Source organism: Pelodiscus sinensis, unplaced genomic scaffold (genome assembly GCF_049634645.1).
Source record: "Pelodiscus sinensis isolate JC-2024 unplaced genomic scaffold, ASM4963464v1 ctg94, whole genome shotgun sequence".
NCBI lineage: Eukaryota > Metazoa > Chordata > Testudines > Trionychidae > Pelodiscus > Pelodiscus sinensis.
Window position 1 is genome coordinate 224,456 of NW_027465874.1, and position 19,050 is coordinate 243,505.

General features: G+C 47.1%; 1 protein-coding gene across 5 annotated transcripts in view; it reads right to left on the bottom strand.

Moving 5' to 3' along the window:
• Positions 1–239: 239 nt before the first annotated feature.
• EIF4B (eukaryotic translation initiation factor 4B) overlaps positions 240–19,050 on the bottom strand; it is a 36,765-nt gene continuing 17,954 nt past the window's right edge. For 4 of the 5 annotated variants that reach the window (XM_075915929.1, XM_075915930.1, XM_025182527.2 and 1 more), the window contains exons 4-15: positions 15,243–15,359; positions 13,410–13,464; positions 12,681–12,821; positions 10,433–10,558; positions 8,883–9,062; positions 8,507–8,744; positions 7,472–7,581; positions 5,978–6,194; positions 5,605–5,672; positions 3,926–4,031; positions 2,865–2,937; positions 240–2,430 (exon numbers count right to left, since the gene is read on the bottom strand). In XM_075915929.1, the coding sequence (XP_075772044.1) occupies positions 2,350–2,430; positions 2,865–2,937; positions 3,926–4,031; positions 5,605–5,672; positions 5,978–6,194; positions 7,472–7,581; positions 8,507–8,744; positions 8,883–9,062; positions 10,433–10,558; positions 12,681–12,821; positions 13,410–13,464; positions 15,243–15,359 (1,512 nt within the window). In that variant the 3' untranslated portion in view covers positions 240–2,349. The remainder of the gene's footprint in view (positions 2,431–2,864; positions 2,938–3,925; positions 4,032–5,604; positions 5,673–5,977; positions 6,195–7,471; positions 7,582–8,506; positions 8,745–8,882; positions 9,063–10,432; positions 10,559–12,680; positions 12,822–13,409; positions 13,465–15,242; positions 15,360–19,050) is intronic. The other variant, XM_075915928.1, reaches the window with a different exon arrangement.

Below are 19,050 nucleotides of genomic sequence, written 5' to 3' on the forward strand. Positions count from 1 at the left end.
AAGAGGGAGACTAATGCAGACACCCCCTACTCTTCTTACACCAAACCAGGCAAGATTCCTGCTCTGCTGGTCCTGAAGAAATTTTCGTTAGTGAAGACTAGAAGCTGGTGTGGATGTTTCCACAGAGAATGTTTCAGAACCATCCAGTCTGTTTTGAAGAGATGGTACCAAGGGAAGAGCTCAGAGGGCAGGATTGCAGGCTCTAACTGCAAATGGAGAAATGTGAGACTTGCAAACGATTTGGCCATTAGTGGCTGTTTTAAAGATTAGTTTTATTTGGAGGAAACAAAAAACCAAAACAAAACAAAAACCAAAAAAGGGGATTTTACATAATAAAAGACATCTCCCAGGAAGTCCACTACAGATTACAAATCATTTTCATAGAAGATATTTTTGTACAAATTTTACATGTCTTCAGAATGTGTAAAACGCAACTCAATCAGCGTGACCCTGTCCCAACAGCAGTGGGGGTGGAGAGAGAGAATGCTTTATTCAGATGCAATTTAGTGATCGTTCTCTCAGGTACAGCCCCTGTGTTATCTAGACCTATGCAATACTGTGTTTGAAATCCAGCTCTGCTGTTCCTGCCATACTTGTTGAAGCACGGGCCTGTTGTCCTGCCCACAGTATGTGCTGACACCTCAGATTTCATTTTTAAAAAAACTAGCTTAAAAGTCACTGAAATAACCAACCACCTGCAGTTGTACAACAATGCATCAAATCCAGTGCATGATGCAGAGAGCTGTGCTTTGCTGGGTTTGACCGAAGAGAAACAGTTCCAAGTCATGAGCATTTGGGCAATTCTACCCCCAAATAAGGAAAAAAGATGATGAATGCTGAATGGGTGCACACACCTTATAAGTTAAGTGAGTGCTGTCTGTAGTCTTGTAATCCACTTATGCTACACCATTAACAGATTCTTTTTGAGAACCAGATTCTTTAGAAGGCAGTGAAACCCTCCTACTGGCTAGACAATGCCATGAAATCACAACTCTGCCATCAGCTCAGGAAATCTAGTGAGGGTGCATTAAAATGGTTAAAATTTTAAAATTTGACTAACACCTTGCAAGTTTCAGGCCAGTGGATATTTAGGGACTGGAGAATCTCTCCTCAGTGGAAGTTTGGGTCAGGTATTTCCTGCACAAGGATCTATGCTACCAGTACTGTCTGCCTGCTTGTCCAAGCAGAGGACAAAGGGCAGGAACACATTCTAGAAGCACAGAAATGCGGCCTGCTCCCTGCACTCAGACAGCCATGAGACTATTTTGCATGTCCTCCTGAGCATCTTGATTGCTCTACATGTCCAATCTGAAGAGGGAGCTCTCAGTCAAGGAGGGGGTGGCTATTTAAAAGTAGGGGGAGGAGGTAACACCAGGTGATTAAAGAGGTGGGAAGAAGGTAGCTAAGGAGGGATGAAGAGATTTTAAGGGAGATGTGATTGGTCAGCCCCAGCAGGGCTCAGAGGAGGGAGGAGTTGAGTATTTGTGCCTCCACAGGCAGGACTTTCAGAACCCCACTAGCATGCCTAGCTCTTTTCCAACTGACAGAGGTCTGGTATTCTCCACTGCCCAGGGGGTGGTGCTTGTATTCACTGGCAAGCCTGCTTGTTCTTTCGTGCTAAACTGGCCTGCCCTAGTCCATCACTTTCAGAGAAGAGTGCCAGGATTCAAAGCTTGTGTGTATTCTGGGTTTTCATTTCCCAGAGATGGGCACAGTTGAACACCACCTCCCCTTAAACATCTCATCCCGTCCTTCACTGTTAGGAGAGTAAGACTCTTCTCCATCCCGCGTGCACTGAGTAATGCTTTCTATTGCACTGGACTTTGCAAAGGAAGGAGAGCTGGCAGCTTAAGAAAGGAAGGAAGCTAGAATAACCTCATGGACCAGACACCCTACCTTCAAGGTGATCATTTATTAAGGTAACATTGTAGAATTCATCCATTTAGGCTAGCAAGAAAAAGGAGAAAAGCCAGTTCTTCCTTAATTAGCTGTCCTACTGCCCAACATGCTCAGGCTTCTCCAAGACACCCAGCTGGCTAACGTGTTAAATGTCCACTCTAGAGCATAGGCCCTGTCTCCTAATCACACCAGAAGCCACACTGAGTCACCCTTTTTTCTCTTAAAACTTGCACTTCTCTCTCGCTACACTTTGCAGAGATTCTCCAGTTAGTTCAATACTTGAAAGGCTGCAGCAGCATGCAAGAGATTTTTTTTTTTTTTTTTAAGTTTAAGAAAGGTCTCCAGGAGATGTTGAGTTTTAGGTTTTATTTCTGTCTCGTCTGGTTTGGTTTGCTTTTCCTATGTTCCCGAGTGGCGATAGGCTAGGAGACAGCACAGGATCTGGAGATTTTAATCAGTGTAATTGTCTTCCTCCACTTCATCTTCACCATCCACTGCCAGAGCAGCATACTTGCTAACATAGCTGAACTTCTGCAAGAAATACAACAGGTTAAACAGAGAATGAAGTAACACCGCAACTACTCTGCAGCATTTCTACAACGAGGAGTCCAGACTGACACTTCAGTCTAGATAATGCATTTTATAGGAGAAATGCATTCAGTTCCCACTACTTACAAAAGGATTTTAAATCTAGGTAAGTATGCCCCCCCATACCCCTCATCATAGTATCCAAATGCTTCCCAATGTGTTTATCTTCCCACATGAGAGGCAGAGATGGAATAGCCTCATTTTACAGTTAGGAAAGAGAGAACATGAAAAGCAGACTGCACTCAGGAACTCCACAGTTTGGAAATGAACCCAGGTTTCTGAAGTCTCAGTTCAGCATCTTTAACTGCAAGACCAGCCCTCCTGTTTCCACTTGCTGCTCTGCGCTTCAAGTGGCAGCTAGCAGATTAAATGCTTACAGAAGCTGTATTCTCGTCAGGTTTCTTTGGCTCAGACATAGATTGCGAGTCATGATCCTTCTTGCTTTCTTTCCTGCAAGAGTCAGATTGTTTAGTTGAACATGAGTTCAATGTAGCTGGAGCTGCTGCCAATGGAGTCTGTGGGCGGCAACCAGGCTACAGCTGTGCCCACAATAGTTGCCCACTGGATTTGAAAGGAGTTCCAAGCAAAGAGAAGAGAAAATGGCCAACTTCACATGAAACCTACAGGCCAGCTGTTCATGTTTCACAGCTCAGTGCTTACTGCTGACCTGACACAGCATGTGGCACTCCCAATTAAGAAGGGACACTGGACTTTACAGATCTTCTACAGGGGAATTAGGCTGCATGTGCCTACTTCTGGTAGTGAAGGAGGCTGCATAGCTCTTGTAGTGACCACTGCTAGATGATTAGCTGTTGGTGGTTGGAGGGAGTACTGTCCCATCCCAAGGGCACGACTCAGCCCTTTCACATAACAGCCACCTGTATGAATGCTTTAGTAGGAACTCAAGGACTTAAGTGAAGGGAGGGGTAACTGGCCTCGGTCAGGGGCAAGGATAGTGGGGAGAGCCAGACAAGGTGTCTAGGGAATGCAGGGGTAGACTTACTGGGCTTGATCTTAGTCTTCGGATACAGGCACAAAGTCAGCACTTTACAGTTAATGAGAACTAAAATCACGTTCAGGTCACATGCTGCAGTGTTTTAAAACACCACCTGGCATATTCTACTGCAACTGACTACACCTGCCTGATGCCCAACTGGAGAACAAGGGTCATGAGACCATTATATCAGCCAGTGCTTTGTGCTCCTGGCTCCAGATGAAAAGCATCAGAATTGCCAGAGAGGCAGTAACAGGTCACTACGCTGAAGTCTGCAGGTATTTAAGGCCTGACAGTGTGCTGCAGGCTGAACACTCTACATTTGCTGCTCATGAGGCCAGATGGGGCTTGTGCATGACACTGGAATGTTGCTGAGATCTGAAACAGCCATCGCTGATGCAGGAGGGAAAGGGAAGATGCACATCCCGAGATAGACAGATGTACCTATCTGAATCTTGCCAATGATCTCTGTCTCCCGGACCACAGCCAGAACTCCCACTTCGATCTTTCGGAAGGCTCTCCTTCCCCTCATCTGGTTTGTTCTCATCTCCTGAAGAAAAAAGGGAGAATGAAAACTTCTCTCTAATACAGCAAAATCTCAACCAACCACTTAAGACCTGTGTATCTGAATAGCTGTAGTGCAGCACACAGATACACTAGCCTGCTGGGCAGTAGATTGCCAGGTTCTCCCTACTGCTACCCAAACCTCTATGTGCACTAGCCCTTAGACAGCCTGAGATGCACACAGAACCAACACTACCCCAAACAACTTACAGTCAAGGTCTTAAGTCCCTCTGCACCTTCCTACGTTCCAGCCTGTCTTGTTACCTGCTCCTCCTCCTCCTTATGGGCTCCAAAAGGGCTGGATATTCACCTGGCCCCTTTGGCTTTCATTCTCCTAGTTTTTCCTTGCCTTCCCGTTTCCTCTCTTGTTCAGTGATCCTCAGTTATTTAAGCAGCCTCCGTATTAAGTCTAAGGATTTTAGGGCTCATCCAAGACTTGCTTTGGCATTTTATGAAGTTTTCTTTCTAGAACTCAGAGATCTGAAAAGCAGTTTTGAGTATGCCTTCCCTATGAGGAGTGGAGGTCAACAACATTACTTTGGAGCTATTTCTCGAACCAGCTCCCATGCACCTCCTTACGTATGCTCTAAAACTCACTTTTTTCCAACTGCCTCCAATACAGGCTGTGGCCACTGGAATGGATACTGCTTGCACAACAGGCAGACAACTTACATCTCTGTTCTCCTGAGCTATTAAGTCAGCACTATTCAAGTTAATCCACCCTCTCCCAACACCCATTTAAGCCAACACTGAGGAATGAGGCTTTGAAAGCACAGTAAGTGAGCGTTCCCCAACCATAGAGAACTCCACAGACTGAGGAGTTACATTTTCACATGACAGTTAATCCAGTTTGAATTCAGACACTCCTTTTAATAGTAGATGTTTATCCAGCTACAAAAGGAAAACAATCTGAAGGAACAATCTGCTGCTCCCAATGAAGGGAGACTGCTGCCCTCTACTGTCCAGCACAGGAACAGATTAAGGACACAGGCTATATCGAGACTGCAAGTTTTTTTCGAAAGACACTTTTGAAAAAGCATCTCATCTAGACTTCAACCAGTACTTTTGAAAAAGCAAGCCACTTTTTCGAAAGAGAGCACTCAGGCAGTCTGAATGCTCCCTTTCGAAAAAGCACAGTTTGCATTACATAGCGCCTTTTTTTGAAAGAGCACTTTCAAAAAAAGGTGTTATTCCTCATAAAACGAGGTTTTCCACGGTTGAAAAATACTGCTGCATTCTTACTTTCGAAAGAATGCAGCAGCAGTCTAGACACAGGGGAAGTTTTTTTTAAAAAAGGCCATTTTTTCCAAAAAACTCCTGTAGTCTAGACACACCCTAAATGAACCCGAATAGAGCTTTTTACCCATTGGTCCTGCTGAGATCAACAAGCTGTATGAACAAGAGCAATTCCCAAACCTGGTACCATCCCATAACTCTACAGTGCTAACGCCATGTAACAAAGGGCGCTATATCAGGGAGCAAAATGATTATTCCATCTGCATGAAGCTAAGTGATTCTCAACACTTCTCGCTCTGTGCGTGACAAGAAACTGACTGTACCTTTCCTAGGGGCGTTCTTAGGTGGTATTCGATCCTCTGACGGCAGGGCCAGTGCTGTCTGCCTGCTGCTGGTAGGGGAGAAGAAGAAAGAATTATGTCAACATAAGGGATCCTGCATTATCTCTCATGTACCTGGGATACTGTTGACTGAGAGCTATTTACTTCTTGTAGGTCATTTAATAGCCAACCAGAAGTCCCCAAACCAGACTCAAACACAAGGTGCATGCTGCATTTGCCACTGTTTTGGTGAAGAACAGGAATGTAGTTCATCCTTACACAAGTTTTAACTTCCCTTCTGTAACTGGAGGCCCTTGCATGCATCTTGGGATGACAGATCAGATCCGGACTAGGAGCTTGGTACAGACACACTCACCTTGTGGGAGAGTGCTGCTCTGTGTCAGAGCTCAGGGAGCGAGCAGGGGGGTTGCTGCTTCGTTTAACCCAGGCATTCTCCTTTGGCGGTGGCGCTGGCATCACCTTCAGAGGGAGCTTCTCTTCCTTGGGGGTCTTGGAAGTGGGAGACGGGGTATCGTCCTCTTTGCTGAAGGTTTCATTTTCCAAGGATTTCTCACTCTCTCTCCTTCGTGTGGCTGCAAGGACAGAAGATGGCAGTTGGCGGGCAAGATATTACCCAAACTTACCTAGCCCAAAAGGAGGTGATTTAGACAGTCCCTCCAACTCTTTTGATCTGGGTAGCCTGGGTCATCAGCCTTGATGGACTCTTAACTCTGTTGGACTCTTGCCTATCAGGCCAGCAGATCTGACCCAATGCTACCCATGAGTTATCTGAGAAGTGGTTCTGCTGTAGCAAGTGACCACTAAAACCGGATTGCTACCGCAGCCAGGAAGCCAGCCCTCGCATGGCACTGGCTCTATTGTGATATTGGAGGCTGTATGTACACCCTCTACATATAGACCTCCCCTCACCCCCCTGAATCATGGAGTGTTCAGAAGTGCTGTGAGCAAGGCACAAGAGGTAGTTCTTTCACTCTATTCTGCCCTGATTAGGCCACAATTGGAGTACTGTGGCCAACTCTGGGCACCACATTTCAGGAAAGATGGAGAAATTGGAAAAGGTCCAGAGAAGAGCAACAAAAATGATTAAAGGTCTAGAAAACAAAAATGATTAAAGGTCTAGAAAACATGACCTATGAAGGAAGACTGAAAGAATTGGGCTTGTTTAGTTTGGGAAAAAGAGAAGACTGAAAGGGAATATGATAGTTTTTAAGTACCTAAAAAGGTGTCACAAGGAGGGAAGAGAGAAAAATTATTCTCTTTAACTACTGATGAAAGGACAAGAAGCAATGGGCTTAAATTGCAGCAAGAGAGGATTAAGTTGGACATTAGGAAAAACTTCCTAACTGTCAAGAGTGGTTAAACATTGGAATAAAATTGACTAGGGAGGTTGTGTAATCTTTACCATTGGAGATATTTACAAACAGATTAGAGAAACATCTAGCAGGTATGATCCAGATCACGGGTTCCCAAACTGGGGGAGGGGGGGAAGCGGCGTGATAAAGAAATTTTTGCTCAACAAGTTTTGCTGCTTGTTTTTTTTTTTTTTTTTTGGGGGGGGGGGGGGGGGAGTTTCTCAAAAATCAAAGAGGAGGCGTGATGCCGAAAAGTTTGGGAACCACTGATCTAGATGGTGCTTGCTCCTACCGTGAAGACAGGGGACTGGACTTGATGACCTCTCAAAGTTTCTTCCAGTTCTAGTACTCTATGAATCCTGCTAGGGATCTTTCCTCACAAACAGCTTACAATGTAAGGAGGCTTTCAGCAGATGTGGGGCTAAGCAGCTCGCATGGGAAACTAGTTGACAAAGGCAGGCTAGCTCCAGGCCACCCCATGCTGTCCTCCAACTTACTTCTTCCGGTTGGGCCTGTTCCCACTGATGGGCCTGTGTTCCCAGTCTGTGAGGACTCGCTCCCTGTACGTGATCGCTCCTGGTTCTCTTCGCTACGCCAGCTGGGATGCCTACAATAGAAAGGTGGAAATCTGATCAAACCATAATGCATGGTAAGAACTGGTGTGAGGCTGGAGGAGTGAGTAGGCACAGGGCCCCTTGCATCCCAAAGCTGGGAAGGGTGGTAGAAGTGCTTTGCGCTTCCCCCTACTGATCTCAAAATGGACTGCCTTATTTGATGGATGGGCAACATGACGAAGAGAGATTAAAAGATTTGTCCAGGGCGGGCCCGGCCCATGGACAGGGCTGCTACTTTTCAAAATGTATCCAAGAGAAAAAATCAAGTCCCTAATCTTCTGGCAACATAAGTAAGGAATGTACAGCTGCTTTAGCGAACAGGACATGTTCAGTGTCAGATACTAAGGCTGGCCACTTTTAAATTTACAGGAGTCACCTGGAATTCCAATGAACATACAGCCTTCAACATTACTCCAAACCACCGACTGACGCAGTGTTATGGAGGAGAACATTCCCCTCTCCAGTATGCTTTATCACAGGTACACAGCTTTGCAGGCACGCTAAGCTTCAACAGCCCAGTATGTCCAAATTTAGAATAAGGAAGCAGTTAGTGGGGCAGTCGGCACACCACACAACCATCAGGTGCAGACCTCAGGCAGCTCTTGCAGAAAGCATTCCAGCCCCCAAGCTGTGTCCAGACTCAAGGGTTTTTTTGAAAAAACTTCCCCTGCGTCTAGACTGCAGCCGCGTTCTTTTGAAATTAAATCGAAAGAACGTGGCTTTTCTTTCGACGGCGGTAAACCTCATTCCACGAGGAAGAACGCCTTCCTTCGAAAGTGCTCTTGAAAGCAAACAGGCTTTTTAGAAAGAGAGCATCCAGACTCACTGGGTGCTTGCTTTTTCGAAAGTTCCGCTGCAGTCTAGACGCTCTCTTTCGAAAGAGGCTTGCAGTCTAGACATAGCCCTACTGTCACCTACCTCTCTCGGGGCCGCCTTTCTAGCCTTGGTTTATCATCCTCCAATTGACGCTGTAGCTTCTCCTGCTCCTTCTGTAGCCGCTCTTCCACTTCACGCTCCCTTGCGGCAGTGTCCACAGGCTTGGCACCCCCAAAGATAGAGGCTGCGCGGCTGGATTGAGTGGCAGGGGCCACAGAGGAGTCTTCCTCCTTGGGGGCGCTCCGTGGTTTCAGGTTCAGTTTTGGCCTCTGAGTGGGACCTACAATAGATGAAGTGGACAGTGATTGAGGGTAAACCTCATGTAATCCTCTGCTCAGAGTAGGGAGACCCAGCTGGAAGAGGAGCATTATTTGCAGGCTACCAAATCTCCCACCCCGAGAACGAGCAGAGCCTTTACCTCTATCATCGCGCCGAACGTCATCCCGGGAGTAGTCGTCCCGGGAGTTCCACCTATCCATCCTATCATCCCTCTTATCATAACGGTCTTCATATCGGTCACCACCCCCTCTGTAGTCATCGTCCCGACGGTACCCGCTGCCAAAGGCTCTACGGCCACTGCCCACCCTGGAATCGAAGCCTACAGGAGGAATGGGAAAGCAGTACTGATTACTCCTGAGCAACAGAGCATTACATCTGCTGACACTCAAAGTGCAGGAGAGGGAGGCCACTCTGGTTTAGGCAGCATTCACTATATAGGAAAAAGCAAGAGAGGAGAAATGTTGACCTGTAGATGCTGCAGCCAACTAAGCCTCTCTGGATCTGTTGGGCCAGTGGGCACAATGAAATAAGCAGAAATGAAACTTAAAGCAGTATCCTTTCCAGTGTCAGAAAATACCGTATTAGTATTTGCAAGGAGAGCATGACTATTTCTAGCTGACACAGATTTGTTTAGCATCTTAAAGTTGAGCTATGTGTGGATAATATGCAATTTGGTGTGTTTACTAGCTTTAGCTGTTAGAAAGGATGATGCTACATGTACTCTACGAGTAGTGTTAATTTTGTTTTTATTTAGTTTCATATTAAATATTGTAAGCACTGCTCCATGTTAACTATCCCTTGTTTTAATATATTTTCTTTCACGCCTATGGATGGTTTTATATATATATATATATATATATAGATATATATAGATATAGATATATATATATATTAGGGTTTTTGTTTGTGTTGGTGGTGCACATCCACAAACTACCTCAATATTGGTACTGCACATAAGAAATTTCAACCCATCCAAAATAAATTCAACCCACTCAAGGACAGAAAATGTTAGAGGGAACACTGCCCCCAACCCCCTGTTGCTTGCTCTCCCCACCCTCACTCACTTTCACCAGGCTCGGGGTAGGGGGTTGGTACATGGAGTTTGGAGAGGGTTCTGGACTAGAACAAGGGGCTAGGGTGTAGGAGATGGGCTCTGGACTGGAAATTGGGATGCAGGATGGAGAAAGGCGACTCAGGGCTGGGGTGTGGCCTCTGGCCCCACAGAGCTTTCAGGTTGGCTCCCCGCGCCAAGCACCAACTCTGCAGCTTCCATTAGCCAGAAACTGCAGCCAATGGGAGCTGCAGGGGTGGTGCTTATTGGTGAGGGCAGCCCACAAAACACCCCTTCCAGCTTCCCAACAGTGGCCACGGGGATTTATTGGGTGCTTTCAGGAGCAGTGCAGACCTAGGGAGCCCTTAGACCTGCTCCACTACCTGACTTTTAGGGGCCTAAGAGCTCATTTGACTTGAGTAGCCTTCGGAATACCAGGAGACTCCCGTCGAAAACTGGGAGGATTGGCAACTCTACTCCATCCCTCCTTATGGAATGGGGAACACCACCAGATTTGAGAGCTACACAATGTCAGTGGTTTGTCAATGGTTAATAAAAGCTCTGGACAGAAACAGACTCCAATTAACATGCAGTTTTATATCCATTAGATCATACGAAACTCTCTCAAGCCATGTTACCTCCTCTATCGTAGTCTCTACTACGGTCATCGTAACGATCTCTGCCACCAAAGCGATCCATATCCCTTCGAGGGCCATCGCGATACCGGTCTGAATCGTAACGATCACGATCACGATCACGATATCCTAGAGGGACACAGAGGTTACAAAACAAGGCATACAGTAGAAGATGACTATACACTATTCCCAGAACACAGGCTTGGTCTACGCTGGAGATTTACAATTTTTCCTCCTCAACATGCTGTACAAATTCAGTGACCCATCACCTATGCAACAACTGGGTTTCTGTATCTATCAATCAGGGCCAGCATCAGGGAATAGCAAACAAGGAAATGGCCTCGGACCTCACGTCACAGAGGGGCCCCCATGAAGCTACATTTTTAAGGCTTCAGTTTAGTTCCAAGTGGTGGGCTCCAAGGCACTGGTTTCAGTCCCAGCTTTCTGTCCTGGGCATCAACAAGTCTAATGCTAGCCCTGCTTGGCAGCCCCCCTGAAATCTGCTCATGGCCGCTACAGGGCCCCAATACCCCTGGTTGAAAACCACTAGTCTACACTACAGAGTTCAGCTGCTGTCACGCAGTTCACAGCAACACTACACTGACTTAACTCCACTTCCTTGAGAGAGGTAGCACTTAGCCAACAGAGTTAAGATCAATGCAGTGTCCATGTAGACAATGTGCTGCTCACATCACTTGCTGCTTCGTGGGGCTGACAGTCGGAGCCCAAGACTGGGGCTAACAGCTGGTGAGGGACCGAGTGGAGGGAAGAGAGCCTGAGCTATTGTTGCCTCCTGGTAAGGCACGGAGTGGGGGCTGTTGCAGATCTCTAGTCATCAGCCTTGGGTGGGGGTAGTCTCCAGCTGAGAGTGACCCACAATGTCAGTTAATTGGTGCAGTGCTTGGTGAAACCTGGCACTGCTGACTGACTGAGCACAGTGTGGACATTAATTCAGTTTTTAAACTACTGCTGTGGTTGTACACTGACCTAATTTTGTAGTCAAGACACTGAATTGACACCTGTCTCAAGGTCAAAGGTCTTAGGTGGCAAAGACTCTACACATGGCCCAATTCATTCCTCCCACCTTCAATCACTTGCTGAATTATGTATTTCATCAGCTTGTCTAAGGCACTTGCCACCATGGTATTGAAGTGTCACACACATTATCCTCAACTCTGTCTGCCCAACCTCTGCCTGACCCTCACAGCAGCTGGCTGCAGAGCATGTACTTCTGAGCGCAATGAGCAGGGTAGGGACTGTGTGTGTTGCCCCCATCACCAGCCAAATCATGCAGTGCCCATTGGCTGGTCTGGGTGCTGAAAGATTGGGCTGGGAGCGGGGACAGTGCACAAAGCCTCCCCACAACCCCAGCACTTAGAGAACCACATGGCTCCTGCAATCAGCCGCTCTGAACAGACAAAGACCTGCTGGGTGGTAGCCACATAGGTCCGTGCCTCCTGGCCACAGCCTGCTTCCAGCACCCCAGCTCCTTCTCCCCAACCCTATGTCCCCCTCTCCTGTACCCTTGCCCCACGCAACCCAAATCCTCTACACCTCCACTCCTGCATTCATACCCCCTGCCCAGACCCTATTCCCTGCCTCAGGTCACAATCCCCTTCCAGACCTTACACGCTCTCCTACACCTCTCCCTCAGGTCCTCCTGCACCCATATCCCCTACAAGACCCTGTACTCCAATCCCTTGCCCCAGATCACAACCCCCCCCCCCCCTTTACCCAAACTCCCTCCCAGAGCATACATCCACTCTTGCACCTTAAATCCCTCACCCAAGCTTCCTTCTGCACTCAACCTCCATCTCAGATCCCACACCTCCACCATTAAGGTCATGGAAGAATGCAGCCCTTGACTACTTACCAAATTCTTGGAGTGCTCTCCCCCTCTCCCACATAAAAAAGTATTGCCTACCCTGCTCCACAGCCTTCATCCAGTAACTGAATTGACCGCTATGTGCATCGTTCAAAATAAGCATGTTAGGATACCAAAGGATGTAGTTTTCCAGGAGACACCATCAGAAAAGGAAGGAGAACACAGGCACACGGGGGAGGGGAAAGAGACATTGGATCTTGCTCCTCAATCTGGGGGAGTGCAGATTCACCCTAGGAAGCCAATAAATCCCCACCTCAGCAGATCCCACAAGAAACCCAAGAGGAGGTGTGAGCTAACATTTCACAGTTCATGTTTAATGATTAGATACTGTGATGGGCATAGAGGGAGAGCTCTCAGCCAACTCACTGTCTCCAAAGCTATCTTCACTCCTGCGTGGAGGATAATCATCAAAGCTATCAGTAGCAGGCCGAGCCCTCCAGTCAGTCTCAAATCTCTCCGAGTCCCGGTTGCGATCACGATCCCTGCCAAAGGAACGATCATCCCTGTCTGCAGGAGGAAGGGAATTAGTCAGCAGAGTCATGTTTACAAGGTCAAGTCTTTAAGGAGTGTGGCAAATGCCCAAGTACTGAGCACCAGAGAGGAAATCCACAGATCTGAAATGCACTGAGATTAATGCAGCATCTCTACAGTGCAGCATGTTGTCTGGAAGCTAACACATAAATGGCACTAAGATGCTTTGGAAGGACGACAGCCCCAGCCACATTCAGATATGATGGCAAGGACAGTACATGGAGGTGGGGTAGGAGGGCTGCTCTACTGTTGCTGGTATATAGTTAGCAGTCACTGAACATTCCCAAAGCATGAAGGAAATGTGCAAAAGCCTGGACCCTGCAATGAAATCTGGAACAGCCTTCTTGTTGTACAAGGACTGGTGTGCTGCCTTTGAAGTGTTTAAGTCAGAGGGAGGTACAGCTGCCAGCCAGCCATCAGCTCTTCATGAGCTCCCAAGCTAAGGCAGATTCAGCCATGATAACAGGGGACAGGTGCGGTATCTAATTTGTCAGCAATTTGACCAAAGGAAGACTAATTCAGTTTCAGAGAAGAAAACTGCTACCTATCCCAGGCAATTCTCACCTTTATCCTGAGCTTGATCAGCAACGTCAACTCGTATCCTTCTGTTCCCTAGAGACTAAACACACATCAAATTAGTTAGCTTTGCTGGAGGATGCGGGTGGGGCTAGACCAGTGGTCTACAACCTTTACTCACCCAAGATCACTTTTTAAATGTCGGGGAAGGAATGGGGTACATCTTGGCTTGCCCTAAGACCCCACTCCCTTGAGCCCCCGCCCTCTCCATCATTTGCTCCCCAGCTCTTACTCACTGGGTTGAGACAGGATGTGCGGGTTCTGGGATGGGAATGAGGGATTTGGGTGTGGGAAGGGGTGAGAGGTGCAAGCTCTGGGAGGGAATCTGGGTGCAGGAGGAGGTGGAGAAGGGAATGCTGGCTCAGAGAGGGGGCTCCAACCTGGAAAGTGTTGGTCAGGTGGAGGGTTGGGATGCTAAGCAAGCCACAGGCTTATGAATGTGGGGGGTGCAGGAGTCTGAGTTGGTGTGTATGAGGGGCTCAGGGCAAGGGGTTCAGGTGTATGATAGGCTCAGGGTTCAGGGCCAGAATGGGGTGCAGGAGTGTTATGATGCTTGGCTAGATTGGGGCTTGGCCCCAACCGGGGGCTTGTTGGCCAGGCTTCATTTTTAAATAAAATAATATGTCCAAAAAAAAAAAAAAAAAAAAAAAAAAAAAAAAAAAAAAAAACACGTTTCTGCATTGTCTTTATTTATGGGAGGGGCAGGGAACCTGTTTTGGGTCAGGTGTCACTGACCCACAGAATCAGTCAGGGACCACACAAGTGAGATGCAAAAAAGACACAACCTCTCCAAAAAAACCCAAGCCTCACTGATGTAGCCCCAATTGAGACACCTCATTCTCCTGGCACTCCAGCCCCATGGGGGTGGGGAGGGTAGGCAGGACTGAGGTTCAAGACTTCAGGCCAGATTAACTTTTCTGGTTCCAGGGTTAGTGGATTTTGTGGGCTCTCTCTATGTTCTGAGGTGAGGCAAAAAATGACGGATCCAGTGTGTGGGACAGAGCTGCCAGTGAGTGGGATAGGGATGGGGGTGTAGAATCTGGGTGGAAAATAGGGAACAGGAGCAAGCGGCGTCTGGCCAGGGGATAGGGTGCTAGAGGGTGCCTGGCCAGGGACAGCCTGTCTAGTACCTGGGAGTCTCCAGGGATGAGGATCTCTGAGTAGTGCTGGACAAAGCCCCTCTGGATCCTGCGCCACCATTTTAAACCCCGCCCCGCCCCCCCCCCCCCCCCCATTCCCCAGAGCACGGGGAAGGAAGGGAAGACAAGAAAGCATGTGCGCTGTTGTGGGCAGGGGAAGTGCCTGAGGTCTCTTGTCTTCCCTTCCTTCCCCATGCTGCCTACCTGTCTTCCTGCAGGAGTGCACCGGGGGGGATGGAGGGGGGGGGGTGTTCCACATCTGTGCACCAAATCCTGTCTCAGGAAGCACATGCTACTCTTCCCCTCCCCACAACAGCAGGAAGCCTGCACTAGCTCCATTTTCACCGGGGGCTGTAGTGCCAGCGGGCTCCTCATTTGGGGGGGGGGGGGGGCGAGGGGAAGAAGAGAGAATGGGGCAGGAGGGGAGAAGAGAGAAGCAAGGGGGGGACTGGGAACATCTCATGATCAACTGGCCATGCCCCCACAATCGACCAGTTGATCACAATCGACTGGTTGGTGACCACAGGGGGCTAGACCATCTGTTCTAGGCAGATCTTTGAACACTTCAAGGTGCAGTTTCTGTTAACTAGGCCCCAAAACATCCCTGTGAAGCCATCTGGGGTCTGGAAACAAGAGTTCTGAAGCTTGCCTTTACCCCATTTCTTTACAGGTTTCAACTTACCTCTTCGTTAAGACTCAGAGCCCGAAGCAAGGAGTCCAGGTCTTCAAACTCGGCATAACCAAAACCTTTCAATCTCTCTGGGTTAGTAGGTTCCCGGGGCAAACGCACAGCACTTATCTGCAGTCAATTGGGAACAAAAAGTAAATCTCATTAGACGGGCCAGGCACCCCTAATGAGTGCTGCAGAGGAAAACTGAATGGGTCCGGGTTTAACTATGCATTCATCTGGTGGTTCATATCCATTAGAGAAGGCATGGGGTCTCAAATTAGATGTAGAGCCATCCAAAGTCACATGACTCAAATATGGTTTATGAATTAAGCAAGGCAGATAGCACAGTCCACTTGCAGGCAAGCAAGAGGATTAATGTATCAAACACATGGAGCCGGTTCCTGTTTAAAGTGCCATTGTCCAAGAACCCAGACATTAGTTTGGAGGGAAGAGCTGGGCACTGATAAATGCTCACCTTCCAGCCCTGGAGACTGAAGGCCTTTATCCACAAAACAGAGAAAAAAACAGGTAGTAGCAGAGCAAGGTGAAAACAAAGTCTGAGAGTCTTTCAAACTTTAACTTGTGCTGAGCGCTACCAATAGACAAAACTGCTGCCCCTTCCTCACTATTTCACATAGGTCAAAGAGAAGCTGTTAGGGATCAGTATTGACCTAGGTCAGGTTTAGAACCAGCAGCACTGGTCAGAACACGTCACTCTTGCACAATTTGCAAAAGCATCTTTGGAAATTCCATGTGCACTCTCCTCACTCCACAAGGAAAGCTTTCTGTGAATTCCACCCATTACCACAGCTTCCTTAACAGTATTGGACCAAATCCTCGTTTAAGGTCAATTTCTGACCTGCATCAATTAAAAGAGTCTTCAAGTAAAATTATGGAAAACATGAACAGTTTTATTAACTGAGAACACTGGTCCATTGCTAGGAAGGGCATTAAGGCCTGGGATGCATTGCTTACAGTACAGTTTGCTTAAAATATTAAATGTCACTTCAAAGGCTAAACCAAATGCACTTGCACTAATAAGTCCCACTCAAATGACCACTTCTCATAAGCATACGGAGAAATTGGAAGACGGAGAAATTGGACATGCTCCAGAGAAGACCACAAAAAATGATTGAAGGTCTAGAAAACATGACTAATGAGAGAAGACTGAAAGAATTGAGCTTGTTTAATTTAGAAAAGAGAAGACAGAGGGGACATAATAGCAGTTTTTAAGTATCGAAAAGTGTGTTACAAGGAGGAGGGAGAAAATTTTTTCTTGGCCTCTGAGGAGAGGACAAGAAACAATGAGTTTAAATTGCAGCAAGGGAGTTTTAGGTTGGACATTAAGAAAACCCTCACAGTCAGGCTGGTTAAACACTGGAAAATTTGCCTGGGGACACTGTAGTATCTCCATCACTGGAGATATTTAAGAACAGGCTGGATAGACATCTATCAGAGATAATCTAGACAGTGTTTGGTCCTTCTATGAGGGCAGGGGACTTGACTCAATGACCTCTCCAAGTTCCTTCCAGTTCTAGTATTCCATGACTCCTGCTTAAGCAGCTTAGCACACACCTCAAAGCCACAGAACATTATTACAGTGGCTTGTGGAGGAGTTCAAACTGTGTTCAGAAGGGCCACATGTGACAAGCCACTGCCTGATAAGCAATTACAGAAGCAGCTAGGCAGTGGCTGAGTGAATGATATGGGCTCAGCTAGTGAGGAATGCAAAATTCTAGAGACTCATTAAACTGACATCCCATATATATTACCCTACTCTGCCACCAATTAATATTGCCCTATTAAATTTGTTCAGTTTGGCTAAGGCAGAACAAGAGTTTTTTGCTGCATTAGCAACAGCTCAGTGTTCTTTTTCAGCCTCACGGACCAATACCACCAAAAATACCAAGCCATTTGCTAATGCACCAGGATGTAACTAGAGAATGAGGCAAGTATCAGATGGCAATAAGCAACAGAATGCAATGGATTGTTTGGCAGGAAATTAACAAGGCAGCCCTTTACTCTGAAGAGTAATGATGCCAATGAATTTACCAACAGATTATACAAGGCTACATCCACACTACTGTGGGCCTACTGTATCCCTATAACAGGGGTCAGCAACCCCTGGCATGTATGCCACAAGTGGCATGCAAGAATTATCCTTGGCATGTGATGCAGGAGCTCAGCCCCACCCTTCCTTCTCCAGCATCTGGGAGCCTGTGCCACCGTCATTTAACATGCACCTATGCAGAGATGCATACACACAAAAAATCTAAGCCCGCCCACCTTCACAGCAGCACTCACTTTCCCACTGCTCCTGGAAGGTGAGTGTTGTGGCTACTCCCGCTGATGGGGGTGGCCCGCAGTTGTGTTGGGAAGGGAGGGCAGGTGGGTTGAATACCAGATGGGGGAGGGGGTGTTGAAGCTATGGGCAGCCAGTGCCATATTGGAGGCCAGCTGTTGCTGAGGCTAAGGCCACATTGAGAACAGACAGCAATTTGGGCCTAGAACACATGGCAGCCGGGCGAGTTGCCACCACAGCATGCTGAAGCCATGGTCTGGTTGGGGACCAGGGGAGGCCATGAAGGAGGAAAAAATGTTGAAGTAGCAGGCAGATGGTCTGGGGACCGGGGGGAGGATATGTTGAAGTAGCAGGTAGGCAAGTTGCTGCCATCAGGGGTTGAACAAGGAGCAATGGTCTCAAGTTGTGGTGGGAGAGGTCCAGGTTGGATATTAGGAAAAACTATTTCACTAGGAGGGTGGTGAAGCACTGGAATGGGTTCCCTAGGGAAGTAGTGGAGTCTCCATCCCTAGAGGTGTTTGACAAAGCCCTGGCTGGGTTGATTTAGTTGGAATTGGTCCTGCCTAGAGCAGGGGGCTGGACTTGATGACCTTCTGAGGTCTCTTCCAGTTCTATGATTCTATGATTAAGCTGGGGGTTGGACATGTATTGCATATCCTGAAAAAACTCTTATTACATATGCATAGGGCGGACTGGAAAAATGATTGCTCTTTGACAGTCTCCTGCTTCCCTACATGCACTAGCCTCATGTTATTCTGAGGCAGCTGAAGCCAGAGGAAGGGACAGAAAAAGCAATGCTATCAAAATAGTAAATTTAAAAAAAAATTTTTTTTTACAGATATCATGACAGCAGGAAGAATTGATTCTCAGCAACTAATGGCAGTTTTCTAATAAAGCAAAGTTAGATGTTTGCTCATTTCAGCCTTCTTGGACAGACAAATATGGATTTATTCAACATAAAGATTGTGCTGTTTGTACTCTATGTTGTGAAAGCGTTGTTTGGTGCACATCAAGTGTCCAATGAAAAGTTTTTCATACTTTATCTGAAAATGTCAAGAATGAGGCAGACAAGGCTAAGTCAAACAGGCCATCCCGAGGTATGAAAAGCAAAAGCAAAACTTTTCTGTCATTAAAAATCAAGCCACAGAGGGAAGTTACAAAAATTGCACAGTGTTGCAAAACATGGAAGGCCATTTACAGACAGATTATATACAGAGGCTTTTCTCAGTTGTTCAGATATTTTGTTCAATAGCTTGCCCAATAAAGACCCAATCATCTCCAGAATAAAAGACTTGCTGTTGTCTGCCAGTTCAGTGGCGAGGCACATAGGTGAAATGGCAGAAAAAATTAAACAGATGGTGGCATTAAAAGATGCAGTGGTATTTAATATTATGCTTGACGAGTGCATGAACATAAATGATGTACCACAGTTAGCAGTTCTTGCGAGATACTGGGCCTCAGACAAAGTTTGAGAAGAGCTATACTGCCTAAAATCTATGCACGGCACAACTGAGGAAG